The sequence below is a fragment of the Cornus florida genome, unplaced genomic scaffold, assembly GCF_030987335.1.
Source record: "Cornus florida cultivar Cherokee Brave unplaced genomic scaffold, ASM3098733v1 CherokeeBrave_3.0.0_Hap2_Chr08, whole genome shotgun sequence".
NCBI lineage: Eukaryota > Viridiplantae > Streptophyta > Magnoliopsida > Cornales > Cornaceae > Cornus > Cornus florida.
The window spans coordinates 74,012,623-74,039,733 of NW_026775578.1; the positions used below are offsets into that span (position 1 = coordinate 74,012,623).

The following is a 27,111-nucleotide window of genomic DNA, read 5'->3' on the forward strand; positions in this document are numbered from 1 at the left end:
GGATATATTTATACGTATGGACTATATAGATATTGTGAGGTGTCTACGGTGTATCTGCGTATCGGGTCACTATATGGATTGTAGTTAGATTAGAACTTACTCGTGGGTCTGACCCACTCCTTTATTATTCTTTTCAGGTACTGGACGGTTCCAGCCTTAGAGCTTGATCGTGCTTATCGAGGACAGTCTCACATTCATCTGATTACGTAGGAATTCTCTCGATGTTTCTAGCATTATCTATTTTCAGTTTTCAGTTTCAGTTGAACTTTTGGTTAGGGGTCCACCAGTGGATTCCCAAGTTGTAACCTTGAAGTTTTGGAGGATTGGAGTTTCATTTTTCAGTTATATATGGAGGGTTTTATTATTATTATTTCTTTCAGCTTTATTCTATCTTTTTTTTTTTTTTTTTGTCATCTATGTTCGCTTTAAAATACTTTAATTGTTTGATATTCCCTCGGATTTGGGCCTGGGCCTGATCAACCCGTGCCTCGGATCCAAGGGGTATCACACCTTTAGCGTAGGACGCTGTTTTTCCCTTTCTTGAACCTGGCGAAGCTTTTTATCATCCTTCTTATCATCTTTAACAGATATCTTGCTTGGGGTGGTTGAGATAGCCATGGAATCTTTAGCAGCGGTCTTTGACGACTTATCGCCCTTCTTCCAGTCTTTCTTATCCTTGCGTGATTCTATAGCCATGGGACTTTTGCCTTCAAGGGATTTCATACTGATCTCCATGTCATTGGCGCGTGTTGCCAATTCTTCAAATGTGTGAGGTTTTATACCTTACAGAATGTAAAGAAGGCCCCAATGCATTCCCTGCATACACATCTCCACAGCAGAGATTTCTGACAATTGGTCCTTGCAGTCAAAACTGAGTGCTCTCCACCGATTAATGTAATCAATTACAGGCTCATCCTTCCATTGCTTCGTGTTAGTTAACTCTATCATACTAACAGTACGACGAGTGCTATAGAACCTGTTCAAGAATTCTCATTCCATTTGGTCCTAACTATCAATTGACTCTGACTTTAGGTCGGTGTACCACTCGAACGCGTTTCCTTTAAAGGAGCGGACAAACTGTTTAACTAGTAAGTCTCCTTCTGTTCCGGCATTGTTACAAGTCTCGACAAAATGGGCAATGTGTTGCTTGGGGTTACCTTTCCCGTCAAATTGCTGAATCTTCAGAGGTTGGTATTCTACATGCATCATCATACTGTCAATTCTCCTTGTATAAGGCTTTGAGTACATAAGAGTGCTCTATGAGACGCCTCCATATTGGGCTCAGATTGTATTCGTTATCATATCTTGGAATTGTGCGACAGATAATGAAAAGACTGAAGAAATATGATTGGTTTGACTAGCTGCCTGTTCTGTCACCGGTGTTTGGTTTTGATTAGCCACCTGTTCTATGACCAGCGTCTGTTTGGGGTCCTCCATGCCAGTACCTTGCACGGTAGAATTAAGATTCTCCGTCGGTATTGCTGTGGAAGATGTAGGATTCCCAGACGGTGGTGGTGTGAAAGTTGCACGATTCCCAGTTGGCGGTGGTGTGGAAGATACAAGATGCCCAGATTGTACTGGTGATTCACCGAAGGTCTGAACTTCCAATTTGTTCATCAGCGTAGCGATTTGTAAGTCTTTTTCTTCAACAGTCTTTGTGAGGTTCTCAATTGCACGAGACATAGTTGCCAGTTGTTCCTCCACTGTGGCAGCTCCAGTCATCATAGCAGTGACCACATCTGAGTATGATAGGCCTTGAGAGTCAGCGTTTCTTCAAGTGATTGAATACTTCGAAGTCTGACGTGGTGACTCTGGGGGTGAACTGACACTAGAGCTAGCATCATGGATGGAATGAGGTGAATCTGGTGGCGGAATCTCCTCTGGAACAACGTCAAGGTTCTTGACATGTTGGGTTTTCACGTTTGCCGGCTTTGCAGGATTGGTTTTCACCAAGTCTTGCTGATGTTTGGATGAAGCCATCACCTGGGACTTGCTACGTGTTACCGGGCCCGCCAAGGTACTTCCATCACTTGATTTGGCCTTCGTGCCACTTTTCATGGTGGCTTTGGCGTCGACCTTTGCGGTAACGATGTTCTTTTGGGCTTTCTTCTCTGTCGGAGTCTTAGGGGAAGCCATAGAATCTAATAGAAAAAAACTTGATGGTAGGACAAAGAGATGAGAGGCAAAGGAGGTCCCACCGGGCGTGCCAGAAATTTGTACACACAAATTTTGTAAGTTTGCAATAGAAACAAAATAGAGAGCAAATAATATAATTTTATTAATTTGAGAAATTGAGGTACAATCCTCTGTAATATTCTTTACAAAAGAAAGAATTGGTCCTCTGATTAAATCTCCTTTTTTTGTTGGTTGGTTGGTTGGATCCAAGGACTGCACAGGCTTGATCTTGAATCACCGTGGAATTTGGATGACGAACGGCACAACTTTAGATGTGCTTATTGTTGATCACTGTGGAATTTGATGAAGACCGGCACGATTTGATGTGCTTGGTGTTCTTCGCCTTTGGGTTTGGTTGTTACGGGTGAGAGCTTTTGTATTTCTCTCTGGAATTCTGGATTTCTGAATTCTGAATTTGTGTACCCTCTTCTTCTTCCTCTAGGCCTCTATTTATAAGCTTCTTGGATTAATAGGATGATGACACGTGTCATCTCCTGATAAGAATAAAATTATAACTGGGCCTGGCCGGTTATATTGTGATAATTATCCTTAAAAATAATTATTCCAAATATATTTTAGTAAGAATAATTATCTTTCCATTTAATCATCTGGGTTGGGCTGATTAAATAATTTAAGTGGACCAAGCTTGGGCCAATTAAACAATTTAATTAAACATTAAACCCATATTGAATGGGTCAATTTGTCAACACCAAAGTCCATTAAATTTTTAGTGTCTACAGACTCGTCGAAGCTCTATACAAGAATCATGAGTCGGTGAGGAGCAGGCCACCGTCGGCACTGAGGTAAATGACGCGTCATCTTCTTCGTTGATTATATATATGTGTATACACAAATTATTGAGAGATAAATATATATATATATATATATATATAGTTTAGAAAGGTAATTTCAATATTCACATGGATCAATATAAAAGTCAAAGGGTAAAAATGTCAATTTATTACCATTGGGGTGTCTTTGATTACTGTATCAAATTTGGGGGTGTCTTTGTCCCAAAATAGGCTAAGTTTTATTTGCCTGTCCTTACCCCAAACCTTGGGAGGTGTCTATGTACTTTTAGAAATAGATAATATATATATATATATATATATATATATATATATATGCATGTATATATAAAAACCCCGTCTAAAAGCTTCCTAAATAAATTCACAAACAACTGAGTGACAGGGACTTCCAAGAAAGGTAGCGCCACTCAATTACATATATATATTTGTTAATAGAGTAAAGTTCCCAATAATATAGCATTTGAATAACAAGAGTATACATTATTTGGTTGACAAGTGGCAAAGCATCAGGATTGCATAGGAAAGTAAATGTATATCCACGTTTTGTTCATTGAATATGAATTTTGCTTTGTAATAATAAAATCATTACCACGTGTCCACACATCGGCAAAGGCTACATGTGTCACACTTTGAATGTGACTTTATTGACACCTCCAAGAAATGTTTAAAAAATAAATAAATAAAAATTTAAAACTCTCTCTCCTGCATCACATAATTAATAATACCATAAAGAAATCTTCCCAGGTCATATACACGTATGATTTTTTTATTTTTTTATTTATTTTTATTTTTATTTTCCTATCTATGGAGTTATTCTATTTATATAATTTTGTATGTTTGTAGTGCAGCATCTATGTTTCTCTGCTATTGTTTACCTAACTCGGTAATTAGGGAAAATATTCCGAACCCACTAACGTTTTACAAACAAACTTGAAACGAACAATAACATTTCTCCAGAGGACTCTATTTACTCATACCCTTGATTGAGAAGTCAATGGGAGTGATTCCTCAAAAGGACACTATTATCCAGATCGGGTCAATCAACTCATTAAAGTATGACACAAGTGTCTTTTCTTTTTTCTATTTATCTTGAGTACTAAATTAGCCATGGAAATGCACTTGATTTGGTCGTATTTTGAGCGAGAAGATTATACTTACTTTTAATCCTAATCTTAGGATTAGTAATTAGGGAAAAGACTCCGAACCTACTAACGTTTTACATGCAAGCTTGAAACAGACAATGGCACTTCTCGAGAAGACACTATTTACTCATATCCATGATAGAGATGTCAATGGGAGTGGTTCTTCAAGATGACACTATTATCCAAATCAGGTCAATCAACTCATTAAAGTATGATACAAGTGTCTTTTCTTTTTTCTATTTATCCTGAGTACTAAATTAGCTGATTTGGTCATATTTTGAGCGAGAAGAGTATACTTACTTTTAATCATAATTTTAGAATTTAATCTTACCGTTAATAGGAATAATAGTTGTTTTAAACTATCATTCTTTAATTTAGTCCTAATTTGTGAAAGGACTATAAAGGGTAGTTTCTTAAAAGGGAAAACAAATTCAATTTTCTTTAATGTGATTGAACCACACCGCCTCCTCCATCAATCATGTAATACCTTATTAACCCTTTTTTTCTATGCGTGTACATAAAGATGAATCAAAAGATCAAAGAAAATCATTAATCCATGTAAAACTTGCACATGTGCAAGAATGATATTAAAAATATGATCAAAAAAGGGAAAGGACCACCGCCACCACAGCACTGCCACTACCACCATCTACACCATCACATCCACCTTTTCCTCCACCTTCAGTGACGGCGCCGACGGCGGTGGAGGAGGTGGTGCGACGGATCGAGGCAACTATGGCAATTCAAAATTAATGAGATTGAAGAAATTGATTCTTTTTTCCTTTAAGAAACTATCCATTTTAGTCATTTTACAAATAATATTCTTTACTAAATGTCTAGTAAATCAGATGTCAACTATTTAGACAAGATTTATAATCAGAAACATATTCCAAAATTAACTCTTTGTATTGTTCCCCGAGTATTCAAGAGGGAGAATTCCTATGAAGCAATCTGTCATTTTACATTTTTAGGAGAGGATTACAAGTAACAATGTGAGAAGAACTCGAAGAAGTAATTGATTGTTATAGTGAATGTGTATGAAGCTCAAGGTAACTAGGTGATCATCAAGCATCGTGGTTAAATAAATAAGCAAATTCAATATATATATATATATATATATATAAAATAAAAAAATAAAAAAAAAGAAGAGAAGTTTGTTTTAAGAATAACCCAAATTAGGAAAATCTCAAAATTATTTTCCAGATGAATTACAACAGATATTGCCAATGGAAATGCCTAAGACCTCAAATTGCAGTTCTGCAGAAAAATGAAAGGATAAAATATCTAACGTTCGGTTGCCACAAGATTCTTGATATTCTGATTTTTTTTTTTTTTTTTTTTAATTTTTTTTTTTTTTTTGTATAACCAAACAAAAAAAAAAAAAAAGAATTATATACAACAGTTTGGACTCAGTATTGTATCTGATCTAAGGGGAAAGTGTGAATGGAAGCTGAATCCATTTGCCAAATCTTGAGTGAAGCTGTGACCTTCAATCCTGTGGCATTGTTAAACAGGAATACCCGCGCTGCCCCATCAATCGCACTTGTTGGATAAACTCTTGATGTGATCACTGATCTCCCTCCTTGGGCAAAGCTCTCCACAATGGAATGATCAACCTGAATCCAATTTCGGGAGAAAATTTGTTGAATGTTCTCTTTTAGTTAAATCCGATTGTGTTGATTATCGAAAACTTTTAGGAGAATTCATGTATAGCATAACAAGTATCAACCCCTTTGGTAAGGAGCCATTTCTGATGCAGAATTTTGATTTAGAAGTACTATATACTCATATAACTTTTATTTACATCTAAATGGATCTAAAACATTTTTTTGCTCTTAATAGTTTCCTTACTATATTTCAAGCTTTAGGCTCCAATTTAACTACATATAAATATATATATGTGTGTGTGTGTGTGTGTGTGGAAATAAAAAGATAATAAGAGATTGTGACATACCAATAACCTCATGGAGAATTTTTCACCATCAAGCACAGGGACTATGCTTCCATAAATACTTCTGTAAACATGGGAAGCCTTGGATGATCTGCATAGACAAACATATGGTGTTATAACTCTGGATTCAAGAAATAGTAACTCCAAAAACACAGACTACTGACTTATATAAGCATGTGCAATTCAAAAATCGGATAACTGGTATAGTAGTAATTTAATTCGAGAGATAATACAGGGGACTAAATGCATAAGATATACATTCAAGTAAAAGAGAAGCATACCTCGTTTCATCAGCACAGAACCAAGTCTTGGCACTCCCATCAGTGTCTTTGGCGATGTGGAAATAAACCGGTGTTAGTTCAGAAAGTGTTTCATCAGCAATAACCAGAAGTCCAAATGGTCCCAAAGCACCCCTTGCAGTGGCACCACCGCTGCAATTGTAGTTCACGTCGGCTTCAGCTGTCGCCTCCAGTGCCTCTTTATCTATTTCAAAGGTGGCACTTATGTCTAGCTGCAACCATTGCCAAACAAGTACATTGTAAGCTAACAATTTTTTCGGGAAATATAAAACAGTAATAATCTGGAAATCTTAGCAAAATAAACGAATGACCTGAGTAGCTGAAGTAATGTTCAGTAGCACAACTGATCCAGGTTCAACCTCAACTTCATTGAATTCGGTGCTGTTCAATCTCAAGCTCTCCACTTCCTCCACAGGCCAGTGAAGTAAATTGGTTCCGGTCTTATTGTCAAACAAAACAGTCCTGGGAATGGCCTGTGAAACACAAGAAGAAATTAATTTTTCTTTATGCTTAATTTTTCTTTTCTTTTCTTACTCACACAGCCAATTTTGTCCTTACTGGAACTTGAACTCTCGTAGGGAGGTAACCAAGTATCACTAGGCTACAAGGCCCCTCCGGTCATTCTTGAGCTCTTTATGGTACTTACTTCTGTTTTGTTGCATATTCAAAATTAGCTTATAATAAAACTAATTGGTATAAGTAAATATATAAATATATATATTATATATACAGGAGATGAAAAGGTGCTAATTTTATTTTATATTTTATTGGTTAAATTGAATATTTTTATTTCACATATTTTAAGTGTTAATAGTTCATTATTATCAATGGGGTCAATAAGCAAAATGGAAGTCTAGTAATACAATGGATAAAATTTTGACCAATTTTAAACTTTTCTTCCTATCACTTCCTCTATTGAAATCATCACCAGTTGTGAAGTGTTTATGATATTCTTCAATGATCCATATATATCAGATGCTATCTAAAAAAAATGTGGGGCCTCTCAGCTTTTTGGGTATTCTTCTTAACACTCATCAATAGCTGAAAATAAATTTAGATCAACTATGAAGAGACATTCAGAGACAATTATTGCTAGACAATAAATCCAATTATTGCTATGTTCTTACTATGTTTTCAGACAATAAATTCAATTATTGCAAAATGACTAGGAAAGAGAAGTTATTAGCTTAAGCCTGAAGGATATAGAATTATCTTGTTTGAAATGGTAGCACCAATAATTAAATACTCCTTTCGTCCCAATTTAATTCTCATTATTGAAAATTGTGACTCACAAATCCCAATGACGACATTTAAATTAAGACGAAGGGAGTATAATAAGAAGATCGGTACGATGATACCTTCTTAAAATAAATAAATAAACTTTTTTTTAATGACAATTAGAATGAGTATTATTACCTGAATAGAGGCCCATCCCTTCAAAAGATCATCAGCTTCACTATCAGTTTCTCCAGTCCAAGCCCACAGGATCCTCCTATCCTTATTTCGGTCATAGAATGTCTTCGATGCATAGTATTTCCCATAATCCACCCGGAACCCAATACCCACATCCAACTCCGGGTTATCGGGTGTCCAAGTACCATTAACCGGATCATATGTCCCAACCGCATAATAATCAATCATGACGCTATCCAAACTCGCCTTCAGCACATGCTTCGTACCCGGTCCATTAGCTGATGTGTCCAAACCATTCTTCCCAGTTATTGAAACCGGGTAGAAGTCCACACATTCCCACATGCCCGTACCCGGAACCGCGTGCAAGACTCCGTCCAAGAGCTCGTAGCTTGTGAAGTTGGTTGTTTGGTACACTAGCGAAATGCCCGTCATGTTAACCTTTGACCCGATCATGACCCGCCAATTCCCATCCGGGCCAAGCCACGCTGTTGTCGGGTCTCTAAAGTCTTTGGGAGAAACACCGGGTGGAGCGCCCAACACCGGGTTACCTGAATACTTCACCCAATTAAGGAGGAGAGGATCAGATAGGTTGGCAGGGTAGGCAAGGTTTTGCACCTGCACATAATCATCGGTGACCCCAGTGTAGAGCATTCTGATCTGACCATCGGGAAGGATCGTGGCAGAACCTGTCCACACACCGTTGCGGTCGAACCAGCTATCTGGGGTCATAGCAAAGGGGAGGTGGAGCCAGTGGATCATGTCCCTTGATACCGCATGGCCCCATGTTATGTTGCCCCAAACCGCAGAATCCGGATTGTACTGGTAGAAAAAGTGGTACCACCCCATGTGGAACAATGGACCTAAAAAACATGCAATTATTCCCCATTTCGTACGTGTAACATGTATTTGTATGTGTGTTTACAGTATTTATAAATTTTAGGTGAATGATTGTGATCCACTCCGTAGATACAAGGAAATAAAATTAAGAAATTTTTACATGATTTGAGATTATATACAATTCAACACATAAAAATTTAAATTAAATTTTTACATTTATTAATGTGTCCGGTTGTGATTTATTTGAATTAATTGTGATTGAATGAGATCATGTAATCCCAGACCATATAATAACTTCTCGAATTAAGCTTTAACAAATAAAACATGGATATGGAGTCACCAATTAGGAAAATTCAGATTGATTTATGTGAATAAGGACTCACATCAACCTATACTCATATAAAATTAGTGAAATTTGTTCTGACTATGAAAGTAAAAACTTTATTGCTCCCATTGCACAAGTTTTCTCTTAGCTTAGACTAACCAATGATCCAATGGATGCGTTTTTGCCCATTTTATGTTTCAAAAGTGAAAGCCACTTTCGCCCCGAAATGCAAGACACACTTGTCAAATTAGGTTAATAAATGCTTTTTGGCATAATTAGATTGGCTAATTATCCCTTAAGTTTAAGTACAGAGTAATGTAAAAACGTACCATTAGGATCTGATGCAGAAATTACCAAGATGCACCACAACAGCAACCATGAAAAATGACCAATTACGAAGATACCCCACAAACGCAACCATGAAAAATGACCCATAAAATTAGATTAGTAAGTAAACCAAAACCATAAGGCATATATTTATGTGTATCAACAAATAATAACGGAGTCACGTGTAATACAAAAATATATATATATATATTGAAAGGTAATAAAGTGTTGTTTACCCACCATTCATCCAATTCTTTTCTGGTTGAAAATGATAGGTTGTTCTTTGCCACGTCAACATAGCATTGGTCCACGGGTACACCTCTCCGACCACCTCTCCGTCGACGGAAAGCAGCCGGAAAGTCTTCTCCGACACTCCCAATGATACCCCTCTCGACGGTGGCCGTTGGAAGGTCTCCGGCGAGGACATCGGAGAAGGTCCATAGGAGTTGACTGTAGCTCGGAGAAGTTGTGATCTTTGGTTTAGGATCAAAACGATCAAAGAGAGAAAACCCAATGCGGAGAGGAAGAAGATACAGGTGAGACCCTTCGTGGGTCGCCGTTGACTAGCCGGAGATCCGGCCGAATCGGGTTGGTCCGGTAGGAGGGTGTAAGAAGTTGCATTCTCCGGATCATCGGGGGTTGAAGTGGTAGTGGTGGTGTGGGTATCCATATATTTTGGTTGATTGAGTTTGTGGTGTTGGACTGGTGGAAGTGTGTCAGAAAAAAGGGGTGGTGGGTCAGATATGGATTTGCCCGGTGGGTGGGGCGGGGTGTGCTAGGCTGGTTGATTGTCCATCTCCGTTGGAAACTTGAGTTTTATCACTATGGTGTAATTAATACACACACATAGAGAGAGCGAGAGAGTGAGAGATTGGGAAACTTTGGATCACGCAAGGGACCGAATATTTTGTTAACATTTTTGTCTTGGCTTCTGCAGAATTTTTTTTTTATAGGGAAAATTCCCTCTTAGTCTTACTTTTCCACTTAATAGACAATCAACTCCTAAAATAATTTATCAGGCAAATAAGTCCAAATTTTATCATTTATTTCCATCCAAGTTCTTAATAAATTATAATACCTTATTTGCCCTTATTAGTATAGAATAGCAACAATGTCTTGGACTCATCACATCTCTCCACACAGAATTGCAAATTGCATTGTGTCGGGACCAAAGCTGCCTCCCGCGGAAACTAAAGCACAAAACTCGTCGTCCGCCGATCATCTCTCTCAACACAAAAATTACAGAGTGCCACGACAAATGTCACCGTTGAAAAATATAAAGTCGCCGTCCAACATAATTCTCACTGCCACCGATCATGCCGTTGCTGCAGATTGATTCGCCCATGGAGATGATCTGCCGTTGTTTCCAAATCCAATCCTCATACCCCGTCGCCGCAAATCGCCGACGCAGTCGATTCGTTCTTCCACAAACACATGGTAGATCGCCGCAGGAATCAACAGACACCATGGTCGCCAGCGAAGAAGAAGGGTGGTCGGAGATTGAAAGGAATGAAAGAGGTAATGTGATGATATAAAATTAGTGTGAGAGATTTGAAACAATTCCTTTAGTTTGTGCATTCTCTCAGAAGAATTTCGTGCTCTGCTTTGCTTTTGATTTCGCTGCAAACTAGTATTTTTGCTTCTTTTTTTTCTGTCAATAAAGTATTTTTGCTTCACAAAGGGGAAAAAAAAAATGGGGAAAGAAATTGGGATCAAACACTGGAAATAAATTGTAAAAGTAAGATTTATTTATCATTTGAAAAAAAAAAATTAGGACTTGATTGTCTTTTAAGTATAAAAGTAGGACTAAAATGGAATTTTTCCAATTCTTTATTAATCTTAGCTGTACGACTTACCTTCTAAAGAAAAGTTGTTCCAAATTCATCTCCTTACCATTTATAATAATAATAATAAAATTATAATACTAATAATAATAAATAATATTCGCACTCACTTTTTTATAAATACACTGCACTAGTATTTTTAATTTATATATATAAGAGTACATTTATGTAGAGATCTCTCAAATTTGGAAAAATCTGACAAATGGTGCGATCAAGAGATTCCAAAAACTCAAATCCATTTAACCATGAAATTTCATTCTTACCGTTTTTTTATTTAAATCCAAATATGAAACTTACCCAAAATAAAAAAATAAAAATTCCCCATATGCTTAGTTTCCTTTTTAATCGGTATTGGAATCCATAATCTTTCCTCGTATCAAATCAAACCCTCACCGTCGTAATTCATCTAATTACGGCAATTTTGAAGGGACCCACTTAATCAGCATCACTCTGATAATAAAAATAAAAATAGAGAAACCATATTTGCGTTATACTTCTTTACATTTTACACTACACCCCCTGAAAGACATGACACTTCTATTCCTGATTTTATAAATAAATAATTATTATTTTTCAAGTACCACAATCAACCTTCTCCCTCTCCCCTCTCTCCTCACAATTGGCTTGTGATATCTTCAAGAAGTCCAAATGGTATTCCTACAATTGGCATATATGATATATGGTGAAATTTTTTTCTATCTTCATTCAATTTAGGCAATTTAGGCGTTGTAAAATAATGTAGCTACTACATATCAATTTTAGAAAGGACAAAGGGAAAAATAAAAATAAATAAATTGCAGTTAATAAAGTGCATATGAAGTATGGAAGAAATAAATGTTAGAGACATTGTCATTGAATTGGAATGTTGAGTCAACGTCTCTTTTTTTTCTTTTTCCTCTCTTATTAGTCTCCACACATTCACGCGATCTTACAATCTTTTTTTACTTAATAATTATTCACCATTTTGTCACTGAGTTTACAAAAATAAATAAATAAATAAATAAATAAAATAAAATACCTATAATTCATTTCTTCCTCTTCTTTATTTATTTATTTTTTTATATTAGTTTTCATAATTACTTATTTAGGTTCATTTTTCTCATATTTAGAACTGTATTTTTTTTTCTCATGCACCGGATTGAACTTTATTTTTAAATTTTTTTTTCGTTCAACCCCTAAATTGTGATTTTTGGCTCTGCTCCTAATTATACAAAAATAAAATAGAAAGAAGAATACAAACAGAGCACATGTGCATCCCAGTGAAATAAAGTGTTGCCTAGTTGTGTTTGAATGCCAACCCATCATCAAGATTAGCAACCACACTAAACGCATTAAAAACTATCACTGGAGATGCAGAAAGTTTTTGACCTGGACTGAACTATATTGAAGGAATAGTAGAAGTTGAAACCCTATCAACAATCAAACCCCTAATATAAAAGAGAGATTTTATTGTTTATAAATTGGGTAGAATGTAATGACCCGGTCATTTTCCTTCCTTTCCTTTTTATCAGATTTTCACGGATATTTTTTTTTCCATTGATCTTTTCCTTTCTGAGTTCAATTTCTCGTCACTTAGTGTCATCTCGGGTACTCTGGAATAACTTCCAAGACTCTTTTCTTTAGATTGACAACTTCCTTTGAGGATCGCGTCATTTCCACATTTTTATTGTTTCGACACTATTCACTTTTCGTCCTTTTCCCTATTTTGTCTTTTCCCCATATGTCACTTTGTTGGCATAACCTCACTTTTTATGTACGGAGTTGGTTTTTGACTTCACGTATCTTCATTCTAAGTGGTTTCCACAAAATACGTATCTTTTCAAGTACCATAATCAACCTTCTCCCTCTCCCCTCTCTCCTCACAATTGGCTTGTGATATCTTCAAGAAGTCCAATTGGTATTCCTACAATTGGCGTATATGATATATGGTGAAATTTTTTTCTATCTTCATTCAATTTAGGCGTTGTAAAATTATGTAGCTACTACATATCAATTTTAGAAAGGAAAAAGGGAAAAATAAAAATAAATAAATTGCAGTTAATAAAGTGCATATGAAGTATGGAAGAAATAAATGTTAGAGACATTGTCATTGAATTGGAATGTTGAGTCAACATCTTTTTTTTTCCTTTTTCCTCTCTTATTAGTCTCCACACATTCACGCGATTTTACAATCTTTTTTTGCTTAATAATTATTCACCATTTTGTCACTGAGTTTACAAAAAAAAATAAATAAATAAATAAAATAAAATACCTATAATTCATTTCTTCCTCTTCTTTATTTATTTATTTTTTTATATTAGTTTTCATAATTACTTATTTAGGTTCATTTTTCTCATATTTAGAACTGTATTTTTTTTTTCTCATGCACCGGATTGAAATTTATTTTTAAATTTTTTTTTCGTTCAACCCCTAAATTGTGATTTTTGGCTTTGCTCCTAATTATACAAAAATAAAATAGAAAGAAGAATACAAACAGAGCACATGTGCATCCCAGTGAAATAAAGTGTTGCCTAGTTGTGTTTGGATGCCAACCCATCATCAAGATTAGCAACCACACTAAACCCATTAAAAACTATCACTGGAGATGCAAAAGGTTTTTGACCTGGACTAAACTATATTGAAGGAATAGTAGAAGTTGAAACCCTATCAACAATCAAACCCCTAATATAAAAGAGAGATTTTCTTGTCTATAAATTGGGTAGAATGTAATGACCCAGTCATTTTCCTTCCTTTTCTTTTTATCAGATTTTCACGGATATTTTTTTTTTTTCATTGATCTTTTCCTTTCTGAGTTCAATTTCTCGTCACTTAGTGTAATCTCGGGTGCTTTGGAATAATTTTCGAGACTCTTTTCTTTGGATTGACAACTTCTTTTGAGGATCGCGTCATTTTCACATTTTTATTTTTTCGACACTATTCACTTTTCGTCCTTTTCCCTATTTTGTCTTTTCCCCGTATGTCACTTTGTTGGCATAAATTCACTTTTTGTGTTCGGAGTTGGTTTTTGACTTCACGTATCTTCATTCTAAGTGGTTTCCACAAAATACGTATCTTTTCAAGTACCACGATCAACCTTCTACCTCTCCCCTCTCTCCTCACAATTGGCTTGTGATATCTTCAAGAAGTCCAATTGGTATTCCTACAATTGGCGTATATGATATATGGTGAAATTTTTTTCTATCTTCGTTCAATTTAGGCGTTGTAAAATTATGTAGCTACTACATATCAATTTTAGAAAGGAAAAAGGGAAAAATAAAAATAAATAAATTGCAGTTAATAAAGTGCATATGAAGTATGGAAGAAATAAATGTTAGAGACATTGTCATTGAATTGGAATGTTGAGTCAACATCTCTTTTTTTTCTTTTTCCTCTCTTATTAGTCTCCACACATTCACGCGATCTTACAATCTTTTTTTGCTTAATAATTATTCACCATTTTGTCACTGAGTTTACAAAAAAAAAAAAATAAATAAATAAAATAAAATACCTATAATTCATTTCTTCCTCTTCTTTATTTATTTATTTTTTTATATTAGTTTTCATAATTACTTATTTAGGTTCATTTTTCTCATATTTAGAACTGTATTTTTTTTTCTCATGCACCGGATTGAACTTTATTTTTAAATTTTTTTTTCGTTCAACCCCTAAATTGTGATTTTTGGCTCTGCTCCTAATTATACAAAAATAAAATAGAAAGAAGAATACAAACAGAGCACATGTGCATCCCAGTGAAATAAAGTGTTGCCTAGTTGTGTTTGGATGCCAACCCATCATCAAGATTAGCAACCACACTAAACGCATTAAAAACTATCACTGGAGATGCAGAAGGTTTTTGACCTGGACTGAACTATATTAAAGGAATAGTAGAAGTTGAAACCCTATCAACAATCAAACCCCTAATATAAAAGAGAGATTTTCTTGTCTATAAATTAGGTAAAATGTAATGACCCGGTCATTTTCCTTCCTTTCCTTTTTATCAGATTTTCACGGATATTTTTTTTTCCATTGATCTTTTCCTTTCTGAGTTCAATTTCTCGTCACTTAGTGTCATCTCGGGTGCTCTGGAATAATTTTCAAGACTCTTTTCTTTGGATTGACAACTTCCTTTGAGGATCGCGTCATTTCCACATTTTTATTTTTTCGATACTATTCACGTTTCGTCCTTTTCCCTATTTTGTCTTTTCCCCGTATGTCACTTTGTTGGCATAACCTCACTTTTTGTGTTCGGAGTTGATTTTTGACTTCACGTATCTTCATTCTAAGTGGTTTTCACAAAATACGTATCTTTTCAAGTGACCCACGAAATACGTATCTTTACTTTTGCAGTAAAGTACTCTGGTTGCTTCCGGTATCCATAGAGGCATGAATGCATAATTTTTCAGAATCTTTTTCTTTTCTTGGGGTATTTTTCATAAATATCTTTTGAAGATATTTTATTTCAGGGGTTTTTAAGAAAATATTTTTGGAAGATATTTTTATTCTGGGTCATTAGTGCAGTTTTCACTTTTTGGAGGGACCATTGTGCAATTAAGGAAAGTTATTGCAAAAATGCCTCGTTTTGAGCCTGGATTCTTGTACTTGATTCACTTTCACTTTTTCATCAAGTCGTGTACTCTTAGAATTGTCTTCTAGTCGTTTCCCCCCAGTTACAGAGTTTCTGGCCCTAGTTGCCGCTGAACTTGTTTGAGGCATATCTCTCTGCTCGGGACTCGATTTTCGACACTGTTTCTTTCGTTATTCATCTTTTCTCATTTCGGTTCTTTTTCATTTATGGAGTTTTGCCGTTTGAGCGCGTCTGCGCAAATTCTACTTTTCCCAACTTGGCGGGGCACTTTTAGGGTTTTACTATAAATAGAATACCTTAAAGTGAAAAATCACCTTTTCACCTTCTTCCTCCCTCTCTTGGGCGGAATTCCATGTCAGCTAAGGGGCTGCCACCTTCTCTATCTTCTTTTGAGCTCTTCCCTTTGTTAAAAAGTTGTAGTTCCTTTGTGTTTTATATTTGTTTTGACTACGCACATCTTTCCCCCTTATTAGAATCCCTTTTTGACCATTTTTTGAGTTCGGGTTTGAGGTCAAGTTAGGATTTTGGTATGTCCTCTTTGGAGTTTATCGTTCACCGTGTTGTCCCTGACAAAATCCCGAAGTTTCTTCAGATTCGGAGCGGTTTCATTTTGGTGGCATTTGAGATTTTCATCTCAAATTGAGGTAAGGGGTGTTATAGGTTATTATTTTTGTTATCTTGCATTCTATTGATGCTTATACAACTTGTATGCTTGCTTTTGTTCAAAATCTAGAATATAATTTAATTATTTTCTATATTTAAGATTTAATTCTCATGATGATATTCAACTTAGAATTAAATTGTGGCATGCTAGTAAATTAGGCTTTGGTATGTTTGTTAATATATATTAAATTGGGATTATTTGAATAAAGTTTGCATATTTTATTTAATAATTTTCTTTTGCGAAAGTTTAATACCTTGCATGGAATTAACTTGTGATAGGCTATTAAATTAAGTCTTGGCATGCTCTTTAACATACTTTAATTTTGGAGCATTTGGATGAGTATGAAAATCTAGAGATTTTAATTGAAAGAATTAATTAAAATCGATTTAAGGGTTCCATTGGCTTAATTGAGTATTAAACTTGATATTTGAAATGACTAGGACTTGTTTACTAGCATATATATTAATTTGGGACCATTTGAAGTTGCTTTAGAAGTTAAAGATTTAATTATCATGATTTATTTAAATTCTACTTTGTTGTTCTATTGACCTAATTAAGATTTTGAATACATGTATGTAATGACCATGCAATGTTATTTAACATTTGTTAAATAGGGGTCATTTGATTGAGATTTGAAACTTAAAGAAATTAATTAGTTTATTTACTTAATTTCCGTTTCTATAGCATTAATGATTTAATTATGTGTTTGACTTTGGTTATATGTTTAAATCATGATTTTGGATTTGTATTAGATTCATGAGTTTATATTTTCAATGTTGAAATATATTGTCATAACGTGTAACGAATCGCACACTGAAGATTCGACATTTGTCATGCCGTAGTAGTTGTGGACTTAATGCATGTATTGTATATGTTTCCAAATTCGATTGTGCATGGTAGATAGTTGATTATCTTGTACATATATGTTGATATATACGTTGTTGTACCACTTGTTGATTTTGAAAACTTAGGGATGTCGTTGTTTGACTATGGTTATGACATGATTCTAGTACGAGGGATTGTCCCTCTACAGTCTAGTGCGCACATAGGGAGGTTACCCATGGGCTAGTAACCCTAAAGTAACTATGGTGTCGGTCTGATCCGACGTGATATCCAAGTATCCACTTTGTTTGATTTTGCATTTCATTTCAAGTTGATAACTAGATGATATCGTAACTTGTTGTTCTTTAATTGATTTCCCATTTTGAGTTTCAAGATGTTAATTTTGAGAAATCATGTTTTATGTGCTGTATTGGAAGTTCCAATGTTGGTCAAATTGCATCGATATCATAACTTGTGTTTTATTTTTCTAATGTAGCTTAGGATGATTCCTTAAACTCATTTGGAACATAGACGCTAGGTGGCATGACCCACTTTAGTTGTTTTCGTATCTTAGATTGCAAGTTGATACTTTTGAGAACCTATATCTTGTTGCGTTGTATAGTATGTTTCTATATTGTTTAATTGCATGAATGACATGATTTATGTTAGAAATGATCTAAGATAACTTAAGATGCTCCCTGAATCTCATCTTGACATAGACGTTAGGTGGCATGAGTCCCTTTAACTTGTTTCACCTTAAGGTGATAATTTTGTAAAATGTTAGGTCAATGCATGCTCATTTCCTACGAGTAACTTTATATTACTCACCCCGAAGTTATTGGGGATTTGTTTTAGGTATGAAGACTTGGTTTGTGATACTCATCATATTTTGGATGACTTGTAACTTTTAAGTTTCCATTTAATGCAAATGTTAGCATAAAATGTCATTTTGTAACCTTATATATCTAAACTTATATCTTTGATTACATATATATAATGTGTACATAAGTACACATTTTACGATGTATTTGACTTGTGTGAGATGAGGCCGGAGGCCAATGACATTTATATTGCATCTTATGTAATTCTTGATTTCATGAAATATTATGAAAATATTGAAAAATGACAAGTCATTGCTTCACCATGTTTGCATCGGGTGTAGGAATTCCATTTTTATTCTTTCATAGTATCTCATTAACCATATTTGAAGTGTGGCCAAGGGTCAAATGGTAATTTGAAGTCATTTGTTAATTTTGGTTTTCAAATTTCCCATTTCTTGTTCATTTTTATCATTTTTGGCCGTCGGGGGGGTCGGATTTTGAGTCGGGGCTTCTTGGGAGCCGCGGACCATTCCCACACGCTTAGAATCATTTATTACACTTGCGTGCACATTCGCTTCAACCTAGAAATGCATTTAGGATCAATTACATACTTGGTGCAAAGTTACATTTTTTGAGTTTTTAAGCCCTTACTGATCTAGGGGCATTTTGGCTGTTTTACAGTGTGTTTTTTTCATTTTCTTTCACTTGGCCGAGTAGAAAATTTGATTTCGGGTGGGGTTTCTTCTTCGTTTCTAGAAAAATTCGTTTGATAGCCCGTTTTTTATCTCAGATGTGGACAGTCACTATAACATCTTTTTGGGCCCTTTAGACCTCTTCTGATCTAGGGGCATTTCTGGTATTTCACATTGTGTTTTTTTTTTCTTTTTATTCCATGTAGTTGGGTAGAAAATTCGATTTTGGGAGGGGTTTCTTCTTTGTATTTTTCCAGAAAAATTTGTTTGATAGCCTGTTTCTACTCTCAGATGTGGACAGTTACTGCAGCAGTTCTTTTTGGCCCTCTTGACCTCTTCTGATCTAGGGGCATTTTAGGTATTTTACATTGAGTTTTTTTTCATTTTCTTCTGCATAGTCGGGTAGAAAACTCGATTTTAGGGGGGGCCTTCTTTTTTGTGTTTTTCCAGAAAAAGTCGTTTCGGACCTCATTTCGGCTCTTAGTTCTGGCTGAGCCTTTTTTTTCCCTTAGCATGTCAGGATGCTCGTGGGGTGCTCGTCTCGACGTCGTAACGTCGATTCTTGTTTTCGCTCATTCTCCTTCGTCCGGACTCCAAATTGAGTGAATTTTTTTTTGAACTTGACTAATTTTTCACTGTCTTTCCAACGGTGTGCTCGGTTGCACCCGGATCTTTCTGAAAAATTACCAGTTTACCCTTTTAGCCTTAAGTGCTCTTTTTTTTTCGTCATACCGTTTCTCCTTCGTCCAAACTCCGAATCGTGTGATTCTTGAGTCCATCTTGATTAATTTTTCGTTGTCTTTCTAGTGGTGTACTCGGTGGCACCTGAATTCATATTTTTAAAAAATTACTATTTTGCCCCTAGGGGCTTATTTATCATATTTTCGATCTTTTACTTCCGCATTAGTTCTCATTGAGTTCCACGACCTCATGGAATGTCACTTTGACTTCTTAGAGTCTTTTTTTCTATTTTCGCTTCCGCATTCGGATCCATTATCGGGTCAATCTTCGGTTCATCACAGGGCGCACTGGCTTGAAAAACCACCAGGGCCGTCACATAGAGAGTGGCGAGAGAGGTTTTTAATGAATTAAAATTGGTTTTAGGCTCTTTAAAAAAATAAAAAATAAAAAATAGAGTAAGTAAAGAAGGTAAAAAATGAATATTTATAGTACAAAGGGTAGTTAGGGTATAACCAAATAAGAGATGATGCCTTAATTAGTTTATTAACTTTTTTGTCATTCACTTTAAAGGGAAAAAAAAAAAAAAAAAGTGTAGGGTAGATGTGGTGAAGTGCAGTGCCAAGAAAGAATAGTAAATATTGTATATTATAGCATTAGTATATTTATATTATATTATATCGACGGATTATTAGAAACCAAGATTGTTTAGCGGACCCATTATTAGAAACTAAGAATGCTTATAAAATACTTCCTCCCTCCTACCATTTTTTGATTTTGGGATGTCCAAAAAAAACATATTTCATTCCAAAATTGAATGTACTATTTTTTTTATAACATTACTAAACTATCCTTTTAACTAAACAAATACACTAATTGCGGAGCACTATCAATACAATAAAAAATTATTAAAACTCCACTATCATAAAAAGTTAGATTTTTCAAACAAAATATGCATTTTGGGACTGATGGAGTAATAGTATTTGCAACATTGTAGATGAGTTATATCCTAGAAATCACATCTCTCTTTCACAAGCAATGCATCACATCTCACCAAAGGACCAAATAGCCCAACAGTATCACCCCTTCCCCCTTTTGGGGAGGTCGCTGCCCCTAAAGAGGTGAAGATAACGTGTGTACGTAATTGCTTTAACTTTTTTTAAAAAAAATGCATCACATCTCACAAATTATGAATCTAAATGATGAGTTTAGTCTTTGATGAGAAAGTATTGATTCTATTGAATGCCCCTCTATTCACATTTCAGTTTAGTCTTTGATGAGAAAGTATTGATTCTATTGAATACCCCTCTTGAATGTGATGGAGTCCACCACTACATTCACGATCCAACGATTCTCACTGTCCAGTGCCATAACCGAAGTATTCAACAGCTCTCAATTGACAGCTCTCAGTTGACATAGGAATTAAATATACCTTTGGATTTTATTAGATAAAACTTAGTTATTCAAGGCTTATAAAGTCCAATAATTGATTCAACTTTAGATGGAAAACTACATTTTCATGCGCCCCAAATAAATATATTTCCAAAGATACCGTTCTCTAACATTAACTTTAGTGCAACTGCAATAAAGTAAAAAAAAAAGTAAAAAAAGAAAAAGAAAAAGAAATGATTAATAAATAAATAAATAAATAAATAATGAACAAATAAATATATTTCCAAAGATACCCTCCTAGGGAAATCCCTCAACCCAAAAAGAAATGATTAATTAATACACTCACATTTGAAGGCCACAATTGTGCAGCCAAGGAAAATAGAAAGAGAAGGATTTACAAAGAAAAAGGCTCTAAGCAGAGCTAGACAATATGTCATGTAACCATTACAAATCACAATCTTTCTAACGTGGGTATATATATGTATATCATCTTTATATCAATATTATAGTGCACTTGACTTCTTCCATGTTGCAAGGGACTTGAGGAACTCCATTACCTGCATATATATAACAAAACTGGCAAATGATTCCTTTGTTGATTGCAAACAAACACAAACAATACAAGCACAAAAGCTTTATTTGCCTTAAAGAGAGTAAAATCATTACAATGTCCTAAGACCTATCCCAATTATATATTGGTATATATAAATATGTGTGCGTGTGTATCTACCTGTACTAAGTTTTTATCTCGATCGTACATTGATTGAAGTATCCTCGTTACAAAAAAAAAATAAAAAAAAATAAAATACATGTTTGTTTCTAGTTTTTTGTTCAAAAAACAAACAAACAAACAAACCCTAACAAGTTGGTGTTTAGTTATTAAGAACAGCATACGCCATTCACCGATTACCAAGGGCTCTAACTTAGTGATATTTTCTCACTTTCCAAAGTAGAAGGTGGAGAGTTCAAGTTGCCACTCTTAAGGACAAAGTGGGTGCGTGAGTTTCTTGCCAAATATATATATATATATATATCCAAAAACAAAACCGAACCTGATTTAAATAAAAGAATATAATTTGTACCTCAGATGGGTCCTTCAGAGAGAATAATGCATTGCTTTCCTTGGGCACTGGAGACACTAAGATACCATAACCTTGGTTTCCCTCTCTCAGAACCTGTTGTAAGTCAATCAAGTTGATTCATTACATGATTTGCATGAAAAATATTGACTCGTTGGAAAGCAATACCAATATTAGGGTTAGTAGGCAGTACCTTAAATGCATCTTCGTCTGTACGGTCATCTCCAACATAAATTGGCAGTACATCATCACAATTACTTAATCCTACATCAATTTTTATTTTTTAAAATTATTGATCCATGGTGGAGTCAAAACTCAAAAAACAACAAAGAGAAGTGTTTGAAATCATATATAGTAATCCAATAATCTACTCACCAAGTGATTCAAGTAAAAACTCAACAGCTTTCCCCTTATCCCAGTTGAGCACTGGCCGGACCTCCAAAACCTAACATGGAGAGTACAGGAAGGAAATTAGAGGTTGGGGAAACAAAAGAAGGCAAGAGTTATATATTTATTAAAAAATGGATCTGTCTACAAGCTGGATTTGAATTTTACCTTGCGCCCATGTGTCAATCGCAGACGTGGGTAGTCTTCTAGAATCTCATGTACGGCTTGCCCAATTGTTGTCCAACTCTGAAATAAATAAGAAAATCAGAAATTATAAATACCTTTCGTTAGCCAAACAGCATTGAGAACAACTTATTCATCCAACCAGTAAAACTTATTCAGATTATTATAATGCAATAACAACCCTCACCTTCTCATCTACATTATGGTAATGTACTGAGACGCAGAAATTATAAATACCTTTCGTTAGCCAAACAGCACTGAGAACAACTTATTCATCCAACCAGTAAAACTTATTCAGATTATTATAATGCAATAACAACCCTCACCTTCTCATCTACATTACGGTAATGTACCGAGATGCAGAACTTATTGTTCTCAACTTTTGCTCCTTTAATATCTTTAGTAATCTCGACAAGGGATCTAAAAACCTGCTCAATCATGAATAGATCAGAATGCTTTTATTTTACAAAATGGAATATATGAATTCATGAATTGATTCACCATATTATTTATTATGGCACCAAGATATTATTAACATACCTCATCGATCATCGGTAAGAATTCACTTGCAGGCTGGAACAAATCAACTTCCTTACCCTGTGTTCACAAGAAATAAAATAACCGAATTACGTCAGAAACATTTCATAGAAAGAGAAAAGGGGAGTGCAGGTTAATACAATGTGAAGAATATAGTTTCATGGGCCTGTACCTGCTTGTCAGTTGACTTAATACAGTTTGGATGGTCAATAGAAGCAGGCCGAACAGGGCCCATGATGTCCATGCCATGACTTCCGGCATAATAAAGTTCATTTATTCGTACAAACTCATAGACCTGAAAGAATGAAGGCATGGAACATGTACAATCAGAAGCAAAGACCATCCAGAGTCATAACTGGCAATATAATCAAATTGAGAATTATCACAGAAGCTGTCATGCAGCACCAAAACAATTGTGTACTTAAATAGAGGTCTGTAAAGTACCTTATCACGGCCTCTCCCACTAATGATTGCTGTTGGGAAATATTTTGCCACATTTCTCACAGCAGAACGCATCTGAAAACAAGTTATTCGGAATTCCATAAGAATTAGAGGGATGTGGGAAAGAAGAGAGTTCCTGTAAAATATATTTTTCTTTTTATATGATAAACAAATTTAAACAGGTAGATTCTCACATTATTCGACATAATGGCATCCTCTGGGTTGTCAACAATCGGGGAGAGAGTCCCGTCATAATCCAAAAACAATGCTATTCTCTTGCCCTTCGCATAATTTGTTAATTTCTGAAAAGATGCCAGTGCTGACGGATAATTAAGCTGCATAAATCAAAGAGAATGTTAAATAACATGTATAATATTGGCCCAAGATAACATTCAAATGTGAAAACCATTCAAGAAAAAATAGTACCATCCAATTGCGATATGCAACATCGGTAGGAGATGATGATAGTTCATTGCTGGAATCTTTGGTAGTCTTATTATGTGTGGGTGATGAGTTTCTCATGGAATCCAGCCAAGAGCTGGACTGATCGAGTATTCCTAGTTTCTTCCTTGGGATTGTTAAGAGGCCGGGAGAAAAAACTGCACCCTGAGATGGGCATGGCAGCAAAGCAGAATAAATGTCCATTCCAAAGTTGCTCATGGGTGGTAAATCGGTGAGAACAGGAGCACTGCTATTTGATTTCAGGTCCATTGGATCCAGATTTGTTGAACAATATGAGACAGTTGACAGATGGTTACAAACAAGTGCAAAGCAGTTGGTTACTTGGTTTCAAAAACTCAGTTTTGCAGATAAAAGTTTTAGCCAACTCTCTTGCCAATAAAAAACCACCTCTTCAAAGTTTTCTGGTCAGAACTAATTGGAAAGCGGTCCATCAAGTGCAGTACTCCTGAAAACCAATGATCAGAAGTTGTAAGTGAAGAGCTAATGGACGATTCAAGATCAAGAAATTGTCAAATGGAACTTGACTGAAAAGTCTTACTTGTACATCATTGCTTCCCTAGCCAACGCCTATCTAAATCAGGTAACAGAACAATATCTGCAAAAAATATATTTGAAAAAGAAGTGGTAAGCCATTATATAGCTTCTACATCCCACAGAAAACTTCTAAGTACTGGATTTTAAAAGAACAGAGCAATATCTTCAAAGTTGGAATTTGAGAAAAGCTTGGATACCGCATCATAATGCTTGGTGTCGTAGATTAGTACTATACTACCCACACTATACTAGAACATAATAGAGACCAACCAATTAATAAATCATAGGTCATAAAGCAGAGAGAGAAAGAGCTTTCACAGAAACCTATAACGTCACATGCATAATCATTTAACTAAAACTCATAAAGATAAATATACAACAAGATGATTGAAGGAACCAAAGATACATATAAGCCTGAAAACAATATAAGCCTGCAAACAAAACAAACTGCACCAAAGAAAGACAATACTTGAACGTTTTACAATGTCTGAACAAGCATTAGATGATTTAAATCAGTTGCTGCTCTCGAAGATTTAAAGCATATATTTTCACTTTTCACGAATTTCAATACACTTGGTTTTTGTCGCTTGATCCCATATCTAACAGAATGGAAACCAAAAAGAGGCTTACTACGAAGTGTGGTTCCTATTAATCAAGGGTGTTGGAACTGATGTCCCCACTTATCGGGATATAGTAAAAGATTTCGAAAACATGTAAAGATAAAAGACAAGATAGGATAGACAATACTTCCACTAATAGAAGATGACCTGAACATGCATTCACATCACTAATTGAGGAAGAAAGAAAAAAATGCAGAACACATATACTCAAATCACATTTCGAGAACCAGTAGTTGCATAAAATTAGAAGTTGTCCTATCCCATGAAGTGGAGAGGAAACAATGGCATATGTGACCACATAGTTTGGGCCTACACATATAGAAGAAGCCATTTGAGTTATTAACTATATGGACCCAACACAAAAGGATTCCGAAAACAATAAAACAACAATAATAATAAATAAAAAAACTATAATTTCAGATATCCCAGGACCCATTGTGATAGCCAGGAAGAAACATCATATTTCTGAGAATAGGATTACCATTCAACTCATTTCCTCCCCAAGATTTTTTCTCTTTAAAAAAACAATATAGATATTAAAATATGTGTATATATAGCTTCTCAACATGAACGATAATACAATAAAAATCAAACTTGGCCCAGTTCCAAAATATAGGCACATTTTCATCATTGTAAAAAAAGTAATTTATATGAAAAATTCAGATAACTTTTTTCTTTTATTTTTATTAGTATCTCATACTAGAATAGAGGACTGATTAGGACTCAAGACAGACAATTGACTTTCTGGCAGCTGACACATGAAAAACATTAAACATTAAGAAAATATTACAATAATTTGAAGATGAAAACACCAACATGTTCAAACACAACTTTAAGGTAGACAATTTAGAATCAGTGTTTTAATATCTGTCTTGTGGTTGGGGAAAAAGCACCAAAAAATAAAAAAAAATTCCACAATAATTAACTAGGTAACCAAGGCTGTAAGCCTAATTCCATACCTTCTAAAGTATAAAATCGAGGGAAGTCCCACTGAAAAAAAAAAAAAAAAAAAAAGGTAATGTAATCTGGAAAACCCTCCAAGGCTGTTTGTTTTCACTAAACATAATTCTCCTGTCTACCAAAAAAAAAAAAAAAAAAAAATAATAATAATAATAATAATATAAATAAATAAATAAATAATCTGGAAAAGGTTATAGTTTCTCTTAAAAGAAATAAAAGGAAAGTTGTTTCAAGTTAATTAGATTTCATAAACTCCTAACCAGCAAAAGACTACAATCAATTTTCTAGATTGACCACTCCGTATGATAAAAGGCTTTGATTGATATGGAAAGGAAAAAAAAATTATATCATACCTCACATTAATAACAGAATCAACGATTAATCCTAAACTCACATCCAACAAAACAAAAAAAATAAAAAATCATACCAGAATCAAAATGCATTCAAGAAACATGCAGCTCTACAACACTTCTCAGCAACATTACTTGCAAAAACCACAAATCTTTGAGAAAGAAATTTCAGAGAGAGATCAATGACGGCGCACCTGTTTCAATAGCTCCAAATGCAAAGCGTATAAAGAAACGAAACGCCTAAACCTGTATTTTAAAATGCTAATGCTCAGCTCCAAAGCCTTTCAGCAAAAAATAAAAATGGAATCGCCAATAAAACCAAAACCCTAGAAATTGCAGAGAACGAGACTTCTATATATATATATATATATATATTAGAGGTGGGTTAGTCGTTACCGTACCTAAGAAAGCGAGTCTGGGTTGTTGAATTCGGAAACAGAATCTCTGTAATTTTCAAATCTGATTTAATTTCCCCACGCTTTTCTAGAAGCGCGTGGAAAGCACACTCCAACCATGGGGTGTGCAACACGAGAACTTGCATTAGAATCTTCGGTGGAAAATGCTTCCTTTGGAAAGTTAGCCAGAATGGACTGAATGGTAAGTTCTTGGTTGCTTCCTCAAAGTTTAAGAGCATATACCAGAGTCAATGACGTGTTTAATTGCAAATAAAGCCGGTGTTAGTTTGACTAAACATTACCTACTAGTTTAGTTGGTAGACTCTCAGCCTCGGTAGACTTTGAGGAAGAATCTCAGATCTAAGAATTTATATGATGGGGGAAGAAAATTTTATATAAAGCGATTTT

General features: G+C 34.9%; 2 protein-coding genes across 6 annotated transcripts; both read right to left on the reverse strand.

The window, feature by feature from the left end:
* Positions 1-5,279: 5,279 nt before the first annotated feature.
* On the reverse strand, positions 5,280-10,243 carry LOC132268125 (acid beta-fructofuranosidase-like). Its single transcript, XM_059768861.1, has 7 exons — positions 9,519-10,243; positions 9,281-9,289; positions 7,793-8,649; positions 6,688-6,849; positions 6,359-6,588; positions 6,081-6,168; positions 5,280-5,742 (listed from the first exon to the last, which is right to left on the reverse strand). Exons 1-7 carry the CDS (start codon positions 9,946-9,948, stop codon positions 5,536-5,538), a joined length of 1,983 nt encoding a protein of 660 aa, XP_059624844.1. The 5' UTR covers positions 9,949-10,243; the 3' UTR covers positions 5,280-5,535.
* Positions 10,244-20,981: 10,738 nt separating this feature from the next.
* Positions 20,982-26,597, reverse strand: LOC132268126 (trehalose-phosphate phosphatase A-like). Of its 5 annotated transcripts, none has more exons than XM_059768864.1 (14): positions 26,503-26,597; positions 24,383-24,439; positions 24,232-24,289; positions 23,809-24,070; positions 23,577-23,717; positions 23,386-23,457; positions 23,114-23,236; positions 22,945-23,001; positions 22,731-22,832; positions 22,390-22,467; positions 22,210-22,279; positions 22,028-22,098; positions 21,838-21,930; positions 20,982-21,312 (listed from the first exon to the last, which is right to left on the reverse strand). In XM_059768864.1, the coding sequence occupies exons 3-14, from the start codon at positions 24,273-24,275 to the stop codon at positions 21,259-21,261; spliced, it is 1,167 nt and encodes a 388-aa protein (XP_059624847.1). In that variant the 5' UTR covers positions 24,276-24,289; positions 24,383-24,439; positions 26,503-26,597; the 3' UTR covers positions 20,982-21,258. The 5 variants fall into 5 exon arrangements, with proteins under 5 accessions (XP_059624847.1, XP_059624850.1, XP_059624848.1 ...); XM_059768867.1 differs by lacking the exon at positions 26,503-26,597 and adding an exon at positions 25,146-25,164; XM_059768865.1 differs by lacking the exon at positions 26,503-26,597 and adding an exon at positions 25,126-25,144.
* Positions 26,598-27,111: the final 514 nt, after the last annotated feature.

Excerpts from the sequence above, each read along its gene's own strand:
- LOC132268125 (XM_059768861.1), bottom strand. The coding sequence starts at position 9,948 with ATGGATACCCACACCACCACTACCACTTCAACCCCCGATGATCCGGAG. Across the intron at positions 6,850-7,792 it reads AGGGATGGGCCTCTATTCAG|GCCATTCCCAGGACTGTTTT; the intron begins GTAATAATACTC and ends TGTGTTTCACAG. Across the intron at positions 6,589-6,687 it reads ACATTACTTCAGCTACTCAG|CTAGACATAAGTGCCACCTT; the intron begins GTCATTCGTTTA and ends CAATGGTTGCAG.
- LOC132268126 (XM_059768864.1), bottom strand. The coding sequence starts at position 24,275 with ATGGACCGCTTTCCAATTAGTTCTGACCAGAAAACTTTGAAGAG. Across the intron at positions 22,468-22,730 it reads ACCGTAATGTAGATGAGAAG|AGTTGGACAACAATTGGGCA; the intron begins GTGAGGGTTGTT and ends TATTTATTTCAG. Across the intron at positions 22,099-22,209 it reads GTTTTTACTTGAATCACTTG|GATTAAGTAATTGTGATGAT; the intron begins GTGAGTAGATTA and ends AAATTGATGTAG.